This window comes from Ambystoma mexicanum, chromosome 2p, assembly GCF_040938575.1.
Source record: "Ambystoma mexicanum isolate Mex_15411 chromosome 2p, UKY_AmexF1_1, whole genome shotgun sequence".
Taxonomy (NCBI): domain Eukaryota; kingdom Metazoa; phylum Chordata; class Amphibia; order Caudata; family Ambystomatidae; genus Ambystoma; species Ambystoma mexicanum.
Genome location: NC_090923.1, coordinates 1,347,590,419 through 1,347,605,793, shown reverse-complemented (window position 1 = coordinate 1,347,605,793; position 15,375 = coordinate 1,347,590,419). Strand labels below are relative to the sequence as shown.

At 44.2% G+C, this 15,375-nt stretch overlaps 1 protein-coding gene across 2 annotated transcripts in view; it reads left to right on the top strand.

The window, feature by feature from the left end:
* MYO15A (myosin XVA) overlaps positions 1-15,375 on the top strand; it is a 3,541,761-nt gene that overhangs the window by 791,893 nt on the left and 2,734,493 nt on the right. For both annotated transcript variants that reach the window (XM_069645706.1, XM_069645705.1), the window contains exons 20-21: positions 8,707-8,831; positions 10,052-10,169. In XM_069645706.1, the coding sequence (XP_069501807.1) occupies positions 8,707-8,831; positions 10,052-10,169 (243 nt within the window). The remainder of the gene's footprint in view (positions 1-8,706; positions 8,832-10,051; positions 10,170-15,375) is intronic.

The following is a 15,375-nucleotide window of genomic DNA, read 5'->3' as shown; positions in this document are numbered from 1 at the left end:
ACAGACCTCGTGATTGCACACTGCAAAAGCGGCTTAAATACAGACAATACTTAATGTTAACTCGGTGCCCAATAAGAGAAATATTTGAATACCGACAAGATAAAGTGCAGGAACAAATCCGAAACAAATACATATGCATGAGATGTCAGTGTTGGGAAAAGCTGAAGCAACTATTACCCTAAGTAAATATATTGAGCACAACAAAGGAGATGCTGCTGTAGCCTATTGAAAAGGACAGTGAAACCAATAAGAAGTCTTGGCTATAGGAATACATCAGGCAGCTGACATTTGGAGGAAGATACCTGGCAGAGAAGTATACAAGGCAGTCCATCAAAGTTAGATAAAGATTCTAACATTGTGGCAAGATACCTGGCAGGGGAGTATACCAGGGAATCTAAAAAGTCCACAAAAGAAGCACATGAAAGAGGTCCTGGTAAGCAGATATACAAGGGACTTGAAGTTGTATAAAGACTCTAACATTTTGGGAAGATACCTGGCAGGGGAGTATACCAGGAGATCTAAAAAGCCTGTAAGAGGATTTCTGACAGAGTAGTACACCAGATAATCCTTTAAGGTTACAAGAACCTTTTGAATCCAGTATAAAGATCCAAAGGAATTGTTGGATAAAGAAACACTTGTGTTGTGTGATAAAAATAAACAGTTGTTCAAAAGAAACTATTTGGCCATCTCACCTAAAAATCCAGCGGAAGGAATCCACCCTCTGGATCCAAGGGGTTCTCCTTGGAAAACACTTTTGTTGGATTTATCCTTTTATTTGTTTGAACATGTTTTACTAAACATCAAGTCACTGACATGTTCTTGCACCCTTAGTTGTTTTGTTTCTGGTGTGAGGGTCAGATTAAAATGTTTTTTTTACATAAGGACGGTTTCTAAGTTACTAACTACTTGACACAGACTGATCTTTAGTTTTAGTTTCCTAGGTGGCAAAACTCCTCTTTAGGATAGGGCTAGAGAGGCGTTTTTCCAACCCTTTTCTGTTTAATAAAATGTCTGACAGTGAGAACATTCCAACTTTGTGCCTTCCTTTAATTTGTGGCCTCTCACAGAACACACACCCCCAACCCGTAAACGGTAATACTGGCGTGACTATATTATGGGCAACAGCATCAATCTGCCAGTAATACTGGCTGAAATGAGCTGGTAATCCCAGCACCCAAGTTGCCGGAATCTTCGGTGCCGGCACGGCAAACACACAGGCAGCCATCTTTGAAACTAAATCCACTTTGAATCCTCTACTTCTAACTGCCATCCAGTGCTACAGGAGGTGCTAAATATTTCTGGAAACCAGAGTACCTGATTCTCTGACATCTGCAAATTCTGAGAGGCTGAGCTGACTGCTCTGGCAGACATTGTGGTCCAGCACTCAGAGGCACACTTTGGGGCTTCCCACAGAAAGACCAGCCAGCAAAAAAACACTGCCATATGGCAGGAGGTGATTGACAGGGTGACGGCTGTGGGTCCAGTCCCCCGCATGAAGAGGGACTTCCAGAATCTCTGGGATGATACACGCCTGAGGGTCCGAAATCTCATCTCCCAGCACAGGAGGGAGACGTCTACCACAGAAGGAGGGATAGTGGCACCCCTCCACTTCATGGCCTGGGAGAAGACATGCAGCTCCATCCTGCACATAGAGGCCATTGAGAGGGTTGGGATGGCAGAGGCAGGAGGAACTGGGACCCAAGGTGAAGGTGGTAAGTACAGCAAACACCATGTAAATGCAAATATTGTCTCCAAATTCATGCATCCCCATGCACTGAACCACCTAATGTGCAAGTGAACTGGGCCGACACATGTCAGTCACAGCAAATGGGCAGATCCCACACACACATGCCAGGGAATGCAGTTAGACGTAGCCATGCACAGGCACTGTAGCAAAAATATACAGCCCCCATATGGACACATGAGAAGTGCCCATGAGTGGCAAGGAAGTTCATAATATGAATCGGTGTCCCACCGCACACACAATAAAAGGCACCTTGGCATGCCAACGGGCCATCTGCACTCCCACCATCTACCTGTACGATCAGACTGTTAAGTAGAGTTGAAACCCCAGGTTAAGCACCAAGGACAGGCTGGGAAATCCCACGCCCAATAACGGAAGAGTCCAAAGAATTTGGCAAAGACCTGTTTTATTGACAATCTGTATAAAACAAGGACAGCCATGAACATCAGAAAAAATCGCCATGCTCTCGTTATCTCTAAGCATGACAACAGGTTAAAAGTGAAAAATATGTCACAACTGATGTCTTATAACATTCTTGATTACAAAAACCTACGGAGTGGAGGGATTGGTTAGGGGAATCATCTATGTATGTGATCTATATCGGTTAGTCTTTTCATTGTTCATGCTCTATCTGATGGCTCAACAATTAGAAGGCAGTGTTATTGGAGGATGGGGATTGGTTGGCCTTGACTTCACCACCATTGGCAATTTGGAAAGTTGTCAGCACAAGCGCAACACTAGTAGTCCGGGGGAGTGGTACCAAGGTACTGCTTTCCCAATTAAGATACCCTTTCTAATTCTCTAAGCCACCACAAGCCAGGACGTTTAACTTTGAACTTGGTATGGTCTTGTATCTTTGTGCTTTGAACTCAAGGGGAGTGAAGGCCTCATCCTGTCTGTCCCTGAAGCTAATGAATAGTTATTATTCTCCAACTATAAATCACGTGTGTGGAGACCACATTTGAGATTATTCTGCCCAGCGTTTACTAGGATTTTAGCCCTTATTAACTCGGGTGTCTTTACCCTTCCTAGCCACTGAAGACTTGTTCGAACTACTTTATTCTCAATATTAAGCTTTGATTAATAAGCACCTGGTCTTCTACGACTGTTTGTTTCTTTGATTGATCTGAGAGGACTATGTCGCACGCTTGAGAATTGTTATCTTCTATTTTCTTGGGTACCAATCCAAACCTTCCTCTCCATAGTAACTTTGGAAAGAGTTATGTATCTATTGTCTGGTGTGTATTTCCTCCTAACTCAGTGAATTGTGTCTCCCTGCAGCTTTGAGATTTCTTGATGCTTCCCATTCACTCGAACATGGCTGCGCCGTCCATCTTAACCAAAATGGCCCTTTTTCTAGTTTCAGGTTAAACAAGATTTATGTGTATTCTTATGCGTTTTCATATGGAGTGTATGTTGTCTAGTGTCTAGTGGATGTAGGCAACATTCTTCATGTCTTAGTGCAGTTTGACCTATTGTTCGCAATCTTTTTGGTGGATGCATATCTGCTTTGTGTCGAATGCATCTACATGTGTCAGTTTTAGCAGTGATGTCATTTGCTTTTATCATTTTGTTTACAACAGGTCCATATCTGCCAGAGGTTGCAGATTTATCTCCTCTTCGATTCCTCCGGGGTAAGGTCGGTAGGGTTGCCTTAATGAGTAGCGTATTTCATATCTGTGGCAGGGCGGTGGAGAGGATGTGGAAGCCATGAACGATGCATCCCTGCCATTTCTATAATATCAAGACGAGGGAGGGGCTGATGTAATGAATAACACATCAATTTACCTCTCAACAACACATTAGGCCCAAGACCCCAAAGAGGCTATATGAATAGAGCAGGACACACAGAATGTTGCATGAGTTCAATGAAAGCCCACAGACATGGCTCCCAGATGACTAACAGCATGCCCATCTCTTCCCAACAGGCACACAGTCCAAGGACAGCGATAGAGCTGGACCATCAACATCGGCAGCCTGACCTGCAAAGTCCACACACCGCACCAGCAGGCCCAGGCAGCAGGGCAGGACGACAGGCACAACACCACCTACATCAGTCATCCCACTATCAGCTGCATCAGCTCTCCCCCCATCAGTTGCATCAGTCGTCCCACCGTCAGCTGCATCACCACCGCTGCAAATGGCCCATAAGCAGTGCCTGGGTCTACTGCCCTCACCACACCAGTGGTCAGTGGCCCCTCCACCGATCCATAGGAAGACACACCTTCCCATGAGAAACTCTGGCAGGCCTGACCAGGCCACAGTCTGGGCACCTCGTGCTGCTGTCCCTTCTGTGTCATCAACACCACCACCGGTACTGCAGCCACCAATCCATGCTGGCAGGGACACCACCACTGACGAGGAGGAGGTCGACGATATGTACTACCCCTCCGCTTGTTACAGCCCACCACACAGCCCTCCTCCACTGCCCAGCATACAATCACTGGACACAGACCTACGTGCTGTTGAGGACAGGCAGTCAGAACACTGTCATAGCATGCCAGCACCTCTCCGAATGCGTAGAGCCGCTGGACTGCCAGGTCTCTCGGACATGACACTGCTGCCCTTGTTTCCCTTGCCCAAAGGGTGCATGAGGGCAATGAGGTAGTCTCTGTCACAGCTGAAGCCATCAACCACAGCATCCACTTGACCCTGCAGCACATGCACGCCAGGGATAAGACCCACCATCCTCTGTCACCACCACCGAGGGCTCCCAGCCTAGAACCCCGCAACGCCCCTTCCAGCTACTTCAGTCATAAAAGGAGCAGGCAAAGAGCCTCATGGCGAAGAGGTGCAACATGTGACTGTAGAACACTGGCAGGGTGCATAACTGGGTGTGTGAGGGGAGCATGGTTGTTTAACGAGGGGATTGTTTGGGAAGGGGGCTGTTTGGGAGGGGGGTGTTTGGACAGGGTAGGCAGAGGGTGGTATTTGGGATTGCCACTGTTCACTGCCACTGTTCACGTTACAATACAAAACATTTCACTTGAAACAAATGTCTACTGTGATGGTGCATGATATCTACAAATGTGCAAGGAGTGTGCAGAGTGGAGGGTAAACTTCAAAAATGTTCTCAAGCAGTTCTTGCCGGGCTCTGCGCCCATCCCTGGCCTCCATGCATGGGACCGGCTGGTGCTGCATCATCATCCTCTAGGGGAGGCCTGTCCAGATATGGGGACAGGGGTATATTGCACCTGGCACAGATGTCGTGAAAAACTGCACAGGCCAGGTCTGTCTGTCCAACCTTGTCTGGCATCAGTGCACCCCCAGACCAGAGTAGGCATCTGAATTGGGCCTTCAAGAGGCCAAAGGTCTGTTCAATGTCCATCTTGGTCCTCACATGGGCCCTGTTATATGCCATTTTCTGTGCCGTCTGGGGATTCCTGAGCGGGGTCATCAGCCACAGACGCAGTAAGGAATCCAGAGCAACTTTCAAGGGGGTAAGACACAGGTGTGACACATGATGCCCGACAGTGGTATTGCCTGTCACACGTCATCTCAATGGTCAATCTGTGCATGCATATCCCATTTCACATTGTGCCACACTGTTTCACATTCCAGTTCTTGCATGCGTATTGCAATGCCAAGCGGGTTGTCCAATCTGATATGGAAATACTATGACACAGCGCACAGCCAACAGACGTTGCATTTTGGTATATGACTTTGAGGGTGCCATGCCATGGGGGTGTGGTCTGGGTCTGTGCGTTGCCACTATGCGTGGTACCTGATGGGAGTCTGGTTCACATGTGCAGGTGGTCTTTGTGGCATCCATGTTATCTCCACCTTGGTTTTGCTGGTATTACTGGCAAATATCAACCAATATTACCAGCAAATCCAATCTTGTAATATGCCAGTGATACCATTGTGGTTGTATTACTGGTGCAGGTTTCCCACCCATCCAGTATTTTTGTTGCCGCTATTACCAGCCCCGGTAATTCCGGAAGAAGTGATACCGGTGCAAGTAATTTCGGCAACTGTGTTCTGGCAAACTCATGCTTGGCCGGACTGTTACAAGGGCCAGTAAATGGTAATACCAGTACTTTTACTGTATACCAGCAAACTCTCTGTGTCTGCGCAGGAGACAAGCCCAGGGAATCCCACTCCATCCGCCCTGTTGGCGGAACATCAGGGAGCAGACTGACCAAACCAATCCAACGTGGTTCAGCCCATTCAAAGAAATGGATGGAGAGCTTCTCCATTTTACCACAATGCATATGCTTGAAAATAGTTTATGTCATGGACATGATTGGCAAGAGCTAAACCATACACACATGTGATGTTAAACACAACCTTACCACCCAGGGCTCCTACACTGAATCGTGAGGTGTCACGCCGCAAGATAATACATGTCCACTGGTTTCAGTAGTTTTAACTCCTTGTTAAGGTATTGGGTGGGTGCGAGGCAGTTGACGCGCACACATGTAATGTAAAGAGGTCTAGTATAGGGAGTCGCTGATATATTGGTGGTCATGCTGCACATTGCTCTGAAAGAGAAGGGGGATTAGTGGAAATGAGGGGGAAGCACATGTGCAATCTCTGATGTTAATGGTTTAACCAAGCTCTGAGTGCGGTTATAGTTCATGTGGTCAGTGGCAGTGACACTTCAGTTTATTTTATTTCCAGAAGGGAAGATCTAAGATGAAATTGCTGGGACACTGGGAGGTGTAACATGGCCTTGTAAAGAGGTGGCGGAAACCTGTCTCAGCTTAGTGTGGGAATCCTACCTGAGAGAAATCCAGAGACAGTCCTACCCCTGAGGTAGACGGTGGCAGTTGAGAGGGCACCCAATTCATGTCCCCACCCCAGTGCAGTCTATTTCTGAGCAGTCCACATTTGTGCCATGCCATACCTCCTCGACAAGACGCTTTACAGTGTTTTCTTGCTTCTCCTACTGACATCCCAACCCAAAGAGAAACAAGCTAGAAGAATCTGATTGAGAGCAGTGATCCAGCACTGTACGCCAACCTTTAGCAGACCGTGACCCAATCACCAGTATCCAGCTCCCCATAATTCTACAATCCTCCAGTAGCGAAGAGAGTACAACAGAGAGAGAGGAGAACCGCAGCGCCATCAGTACTCAGCTGCCAGGGAAGGTGCGCAGTGCTGCCGTATAGCCGAAGCGAGCATGCCCATCTGCTTCCAAAACCACAAGATCACCAAGGACTAATGCAGGGGATTTAAAAACACTCAACAATGGAACTTAGCTTTGGGGCTAAAAGCCCCTGGACATGAACTCGAAATGTCAGCCCCCCGGCAGCCATTGCTATTCCCTGGTGGTCTCGAGCTGAGGACGCGGGAGGGGCTTAGCCCACTTTTTGTATTCTTTGCTGCCATCAACGCATCCAAGGTGGTTGAGAGGGCCAGATTGGCCATCCCAGAGTGCAGGAGGAGTAAATTAAGAGACCCCAGGAAGCAGGATGTGTGGGTTTCGTCGGATGAGGTAAGAGGAGGAGGAGGTAAATGACCAAGTGACCAGCAGGAGGGATGAAGGAGCAGCAGAGAGTGGCGGAGATTTCTGGAAAAGGTGAGGGATTGGCTAGTGAGGGAAAGTACTACTGCAGTGTGAATGTGCATGTTAGTGTGGCAAGTGTGGTTAGAGGAGTTTGCGTATGGAACTGAGTGAAAGGAGGGTGTCTGAGTAGTTTGGAGGAGGGAGGAGTAGTGGAGCAGGGAGAGTAGTGGCAGCAGAGACGGTAGTAACATCAAAGGGTAGAGGCCAAGACCGGAAGGAGTGAGAGATGTCAGAGGGACAGGAAAGGGGAGAGCGGAGTGAATCGAGGCAAGTGGAGTTGAAGGAGGAGAGGAGAAGACAGGTCAAGGTGAGGGAGAGGAGAGAGTGAACATGAAAGAAGAAGCCAAAGTTAAGCAGGTCATTTGCAAGGCACAATTCCTCATTCCTATAGAACACTAACCACAGGCTGGAGTGTGGAAAGTTAGGAAGTCCCTGAGAGAGGGTAGTGAGATAAGGCCAAGGGCCTTTAGGTGATCATTGCATCACATTTAGTGATTATCGCACTGAGAGAGGAACAATCGCTATATACTAACCTGAGGCCACAGACGCCTGTTCTAGGCAGAATTATTTGGAGGCGAGAGAGAGAGAGGGACTGCAATAGGGCACATTTATATTTCAATAAAAAGCCTTAAACCACCACTGCGATGTGGGGAGATTCTTGTGCCATCTGTGGCAGAGAGCTGATGGCATGAGGGGCACTTAAGATGTGGCAGACCATGATGCAATCTCTGAGCCTAGTGCTGCAATCTCTGAACCTAGTACAGCTCCACCTAAGTTAAGGTGGTGGGGATGGTGCTAATATGCAGAAATATGCTGGAAGTGTGGGGGTCCATGTGTAATGTATGGGTTACTGACGTTTGAGATGTGAGTCTGTTAGTTGTGGAAGTGATAGGCAGCGTTGGCTCTTGCGAAGTACTGTTATTGAGTTTTAGGGCTCGTCTGAACCGTTTGAGTTCCAGTCTGATGGGAGCATTGGTTTTGTTGTGTTGTTCTATGTTGGGATGAAGATGTTGACATTGTTCTGAGTACCATGAATTTTAGTCATTAGTGTCATGTATCTGAAATCCTGTGTGCTAACTCTATGGATACAGAAGAATTTGGGGAAAGAGTTGGGTAGAAATGTAGTGATCTGGCAGTGCATGCAATGTTGGTTACATTACTTTTAAAATGGAAACTCTAGTGTTATTGGGCTATAATTCCACATTATGTGCAGGGGTCGTTTTCACTTTTGCTTGGTCATTCCATTATGTTATTTCATGTTATAAAGCTTTTATACTTAGCCGATCACCACCTAGTCTTAATTATGATGAAATTTGAAATGTAAGCATATTTTGCTGCTTGTAATTTCATTCTTCAACAGAAACCATTGAAATGCTCCTTTCAGCTGCTCTTGGCTTTGCTATAAAATACATAAACTATTATGATAATGATGACATTCTTTTCTGCTTAGGAGCCTGGCTTGTTTGAGTCAGATGTTGTTGGCGGGCAGCTCAAATATTCTGGGATTCTTGAAACCATTCGCATCCGGAAAGAGGGTTACCCAGTCCGCATCCCATTCCACATCTTCATTGGCAGGTAATCAGACTTTCTCTACTGAAGGTGTGGCCTTTAGTTTGCCTGGGTTCTGGAAGCCCATGGTCACAAACATGAATGCAGAGTTAATATAGTGGCAACACAGCACAGTTCCGCTCAATCTTTCTACATGATCTCCACCTGCTCCTCAACACCTTATATCATCCAGTTTACCTCAATTTGCCCTGTCACCAGCTCCTACCATTTCTGCAAAACTATTTTACAGAAAATCATAGTTTTCACCCCTTTGTGTAGAAATTGGAGACCTTCACCGTAGTGACATTTTGTTCAATGTGAATTTGTACTGGAAAGTGGATAGTATTGAAGTAGGCATACACCACTGGTCCCTGTCTGATCTATCGGGCATCCACTTGTTGGTAATACAGCATAAGCGCATTATCTGAGCAAATCACAAGAGGTTGTGACATTGGAATGGAGCCACAGCTCTCTGTAAGCAAGTCCAATGATTCATGTAAGTGACTTCTGTTTGCTGGAGGATGGACTAGCTGCAGAAACCAGCCTCCACATGCATGTGCAAGTAGAGAGCATATTCCCAAAACCTGCATCCTCATTGGGGCGTGGGAGCAAAGTATGCATTTGCTGTGATTGGCCTCAAATAACCTATTGCTGCAAATGCAGTTTTTTATATTTCCACCACTTCTTCAGCAGTGCAAATGTAAAAGAAAATTATGGAAATATTCATGGCTGTGCTAGATCTTCCTAATTAAAACATTTGAAGAGCAGAGTGGAAAGCGTTTTGGACAATATATTATTCAGAAAGATGTTAACTTAATGAAGTAATTTAGGGTCACAGTGCCGTCTGACAGCATCCAACTTCTTTTTCCTTGGGAAATATTCATTGTTTGTGCTTTCACTTGCACCTGGTCTGTGACTCATGAGACCAGATGCAGAGGAAACAGACACAGAGACTGCTGGAGACTTGAGCACATCCCCTTGTAAATTAGGGATGCCCTCTTTTCTGCCAAATTCCCTCTAATTGTATGACTGCTGCCGGAAAATTTTGTGAGGTTAAAGCTGCCTATGTGCAGCTATTTGCATAGGGTACATGACAGTGAATTATGCCACCTGCAGAACCCAGGATTGTCTTAGGCTTCCCTGCACACTTAAGTCACAAAACGTATTGACAATCTGCCTATATGTTCTGCTACTTCTGCTGTACAAAGCTGCATAAACAGCACTATTCTGTCTCCTCCTGTCCTCAGGTACAAGTGTGTCATAGGACTGAGTCAAAGCATTCCAGCAGATGGTGAGAACTGTGTCACAGTTCTAAAGAAGATATGCCCCGTAAACCAGAACACATACTGCATTGGATCTACCAAGGTATGTTCTCTCAGTGATGCTGCTATTGTTCATCATGACCTGTACTGGCCATTCATGTTCAATGCTGAACTACCATCACTGCCTTTTCAGTGTTAAAGTGATTGGTGGTTTGTGATTTTTTTAATAGGAGGGATGTGAATGTTTTCCACAAATAAGAGGGAGCAATCGAGAATATTTTAAAAATAATGGGTTAAAATTGTGCATTTTAAATCACATGTTCTTTCGAGAATTGCATAAAACACAACACAGTTTGCTATTGGTTTTGTACAAAGGCAAATGGAAAAGTCCAAAAGATGCAAGTAACCAACACTGCACAGGAGCATTTTCCAATGCATTTTCATGATTCCTTTGCTCACAATATATAACAGTATTAAATCATTTTCATTCTGGCTATGCCCATACATGTCCATGCAGGCTGCACCAATATATAACAGTGCTACCATATATCAACATACTCCTGTTGGCTTTGCAGTACAAAAAAATGCCATGCCACTGCATGAAAATATATGCAATCTGGCTGTACAAATGTTGACCACTAAGGCTGTGCACGAACACTTATCATGTTTGCTTTACTCTTAATGTCCAGTAAAAATAGCATGCCACAGTAAGAAAACATGTCCAGATTGGCTGCACCAATGTAGGTCAGTCTAGCCAGGTAATAACACGTATACTTTTTCATATACAATTGATGCCCAGTAAAAATGCCATGCCACAGTATGAAAACAACATGCCCAGACAGACTGCACCAATGTAGGCCAGTCTTTACCTTTGATTCTCAGCAAACAAATGCCATACCACAAGTAGCCAGAAGCCTCACCCCACTAAAAGACTTGCACACACATCTGTGCAGCACCCACTCACATTTACATACATACATAACATATACTCTCTTATTCACCCACACATTCATATAGCATTCAGACAACCCCTTGCAGGCATGCATACGTAAACCCAAACATACATAGCATACAAAATAATAACTATCCACCATCATTACACCTCCAACACACACACCTGGATTGCCTGCCCCTCTTTTCCTCTGTACACGCTGACTGGCAGGCGAGGTCTCCGCTATGCTCATACTCTATTAGGGCAATATAGAGAGGTGGTGGGGCCAAAAGACAACAAATACGAAGTGGGGGGGGTTGCACCCCTGCTCAGTCGGGCAGCACAGTACACTGTGCAAACAAAGCATCCAGGTCGACTGTGCTGGCTGCCTGACACTGTGCTTTAGATGAAAGATGCATGTTTAGATTAGCATTCTAAACGTACATTAGACTGCTAATCTAGACGTACAACTCTTCACCCAAAGAAAGGGGACAGTACCCTTCAGCCCCAACATAGAAACCGCTGCTGGATAAACTGCGAGAGAAGTTGTATTTATCAGATTGATCCCCACCTAATTTGTTCAATAGCTGTGGAAGCAGCTTCAGCATTTGGGAAGTTGTGACATATGGGAATGGGTTGATGCTCTTCCGCGCTTGGCTTTATCATACTACCAGTGTATTGTATTGCCTATGCCATAATTACAATCCCAAGGAGTGTAGTGCATGTCTGTTCCCATTTCCACTGTTTATGGATTAAGGTGACTGTACAAAATAAAATAAAGAGTACAACAAAAATGGCGGTTGATTGCAAGTGGGTTCAAAACATGATGATTAACATGAAACAAGGGAAATGTAAGCCCTCATTCGACTTTTCCCCTGGCAACCCACACCATGAGATTAGTTGCACAATTTACTAATGAAATTCTGTTTATGGTCTGTTTATTGCACTGTTGTAATTTTCTGCCAAAATAAAAAGTACAATGCAAGTTCTAAAAAGGCATTGGCTGTAGTGGTATTCGAACCCTGCTCTCAAAAGTATTCCGTCTGGGGCACAGATCAATTCCAACAACATGCGAGTGAGGCCAGCAAAAATGCAGATATAACAGACCACATTGTGACCTATCTGTGGCAATTGGTTGATGCTCTTCTACATTGACACTGGCTTTATTAGGCCATCTATACACAGTATTTCCTATGACGATTATAATAACAGGAAGGGTAGCATTATTCTGTTCCTTTTCTACTGTTTGCGGATTAAGCTTCAGCGTAACAAAAACAACCAAAATGTAGAAAGAGTTCAATGAAAACAGAGTTCGATGTCAAGGGGGTTCAAAACGTGGCCATTAATGTGAAGATTAAATTGTCTACCTGAGCTTGACTTTTCCCCTTGAGCATTGAAGCCCTGACATTAGCTGCTTACTGCAAAACCTATGCCACCAATCTGGTTATTAAACCTTTCTGAGATCATATTCCATTCTCCTTTTTTTTACTCCTGCTGCTTCCTTCTGTATTTGTGATAAAACATTTAATAAGCTATTTTGGGTTGCCATTCCCTTCACTCGAATTTCTCCACCTATATCTATCTGCCTGCCTTTCTATCTGTCTGCCCATCTGCCCGTATCTGTCTTTAGTCAACTGTCTTTATCAATCTCTTTGTCTTCATCAATCTGTCTATCTGTCTGCCTGTTAGTTGGTGTCACTGACTGTTTTCATCATTCGCTTGCTCTTCATCAATCTGTCTATCTGTCTCCCTGTTAGTCTTCGTCACTCTATCGTCCATCTTCATGAGTTTGTCTATAGGATTTCTGTGCTAACGTCATCAATCGTGTCTGTATGATTCTCTACCAGTTTTCATCAATCTGTCTTAATCTGTCTGCCTGTCATCATCAATCTGTCTGCCTGTCCGTCTGTATTCAGCACTTTGTGTATCTATCTGTCTATCAATCTGTCTTTGCGATTGTCTATCTGATTTCATCAATTTATCTTCATCAATCTTTCTGTCTTTATCAATCTGTCTACATGATTGTCTGCTTTCATTTAGCTAATCTTCCAGCCCCACATTCCAACCTAACTTATGTCTAACTTTCTCCAAGTCTCTAAAACAATTGTGGACAATGCCTGGGATATGATGGAATTTCCAGAAAATGTTTACATTGATAAAGAAATAACAATAATAATGACACACAGGCATTAGGAAGCTCAGGCAAGAACTAAACAAAACATAATGCAATTAAAAAGATGAAAAAAGCTTAAGAACAATTAATTAAGACTATGCTCAACAGAGTGTCATATGAAAATGATGAGTCTTTCATTAACTGAAAATCACTTGCACGCTGGTCAATCAATATGATCTAAGTGACTAATGTTCATCAAAGTGGGATTTATGTCAATCTCCTCTTCTCAACTTTCTGACTCTCACTTACATCTGCCAAATTCACCAGCTGTTCCTCTGTACTAAAGCACTCTCAGAGATTCTGTTCATCCTAATCAACTTTTGACCCGCCCCCCTGCTATCCCTCTCTTCACTGTTCTCTTTAATGGGGTCTCTGCCTCCATCCCCTACCCTTCACTTCGTGCAAAATCTACTCGACCACTCACACAGTCAAGTATTAATTTTGAAGGTTGAGTACAATTTGCATGTTAGACCTTGCTGTCCAGTACAATAACATTCTGGGATATTTGCTTCAGGATACTCACATGCTGGGCAGGCAGAAAGTGGGACTGACAAAATCATGGGGGGATAATAGATATAACACATCTTTGTATGCCTACTCACGTGGAGTGTCCATAATTGTTTACAAATCTCTGGGGTTTAGGCTCTCTGAACAAGACTGTGACTCAGAGGGGAGGTATGTCATTGTTAATGGGGAAATTGCAGGCTGCCTGGTTACAACTAGTGAATGTTTATGGCCCGAATGTGGAGGATTCCGGTTTCTATACAACCCTGTGGGATAAATGCATGAAGTATTCAGATACGCACGTACCAACACTTTGCAGGCAACTGAACTGCCTAGTTAGCCGTGATATTATAAAATTTAACGCCAGTCTGATGTCTGCTGAGGAATGCAGGTCTGTTGACCTTAGGAACGACCAGATGATTCACGAACATCTTATTTATCTAACAAATTTGAAAACGTATGCAAACAATGATGATACATCTGGCACATTTAACTCGGCTATAGCGAGAAGAAAAAGAGAGAAAAATGTTGAAATCCGTGCCTTGTTAAAGAACTCGAACAATGTAATATATCATGTAATTGATAAAAAGGCTATTTTGGTAAAGTACAAAAATGACATTAAAATTTTGAAATTCAACTTTTATTTAAAAAAGAATCAAAAAATGATGAATCTATTAATCACTAGAAAAACGCGGGAAATTTGGTCGATTTTAAGAGACCCTTTAGCAAAGGGACTGGTTGAAATGTGTTCTTCTGTGAGTGGGGAGGCCTGGGTTGAGCTCTTTCATAATAAATATGCATTACCTAAGAAATGTATTCCTAATAAGCCTCAATCATTGGTGGTAGACCTTCCAAACATTTGTCCTTGGGGAGTGGAAGACATCGAGTTGTTGATCATGAATTTAAAACCTTCTAAAGCCGCAGGTCCAGATGGACTTCCGCCTTGTCTCTTAAAAGATGACCCGAAGTTATGGGCTGCTTGTTTGAAACAACGTTGTGACTATTTCTTTCAAATAAAACTCCTTGGTCTTCAGCTACAGTCATCCCGCTGCATAAAAAGGGAGCCACCGATAATCCGGCAAACTTTAGACCGATTGCATTGATAGATGTGTCAGCAAAGGTTTTCGCCTCTCTAATTCTTATTGAGCTGAATGATTTCATTTCCTCCAGGCATATTCGATCACGCTTTCAGACCGGTTTTAGGAAGGGGATGGGCACCCAACTGAATGCAACAATCCTTGCGCATTTATTGTCAGTTTCTCGTAAGGAGTATAAAGGTCCAATCTACATGGCGCTTTTAGATCTTTTATCAGCCTTTGACAGCATCATTAGGGAAATTCTATTGGACAAAATGTGAGCTTTCCAGATTCCAACACATATCATCGCTATGATTGTTCTACTTCATAATAACACTAATTATAGGGTAAGAATTGACCAAACTGGGCGGCTCATAGATCCAATAGGCACATACGTAGGAGTAAAACAAGGGTGCAATCTAGCAGCTATTTTATTTAATTTGTACCTTGCCGATATAGACAAACTGTGGGTGCAATCTGACTCCTTTCCGGTCAAATTAGGGGATCTGCGTATTAAATGGTTCGCATTTGTCGATGACGTGATCCTCTTTGACCGGACTCCGTTTGGGTTACAAAATAAACTGCATCGTTTTTCTATTTTTTGTGATAATCACAATCTTACAAT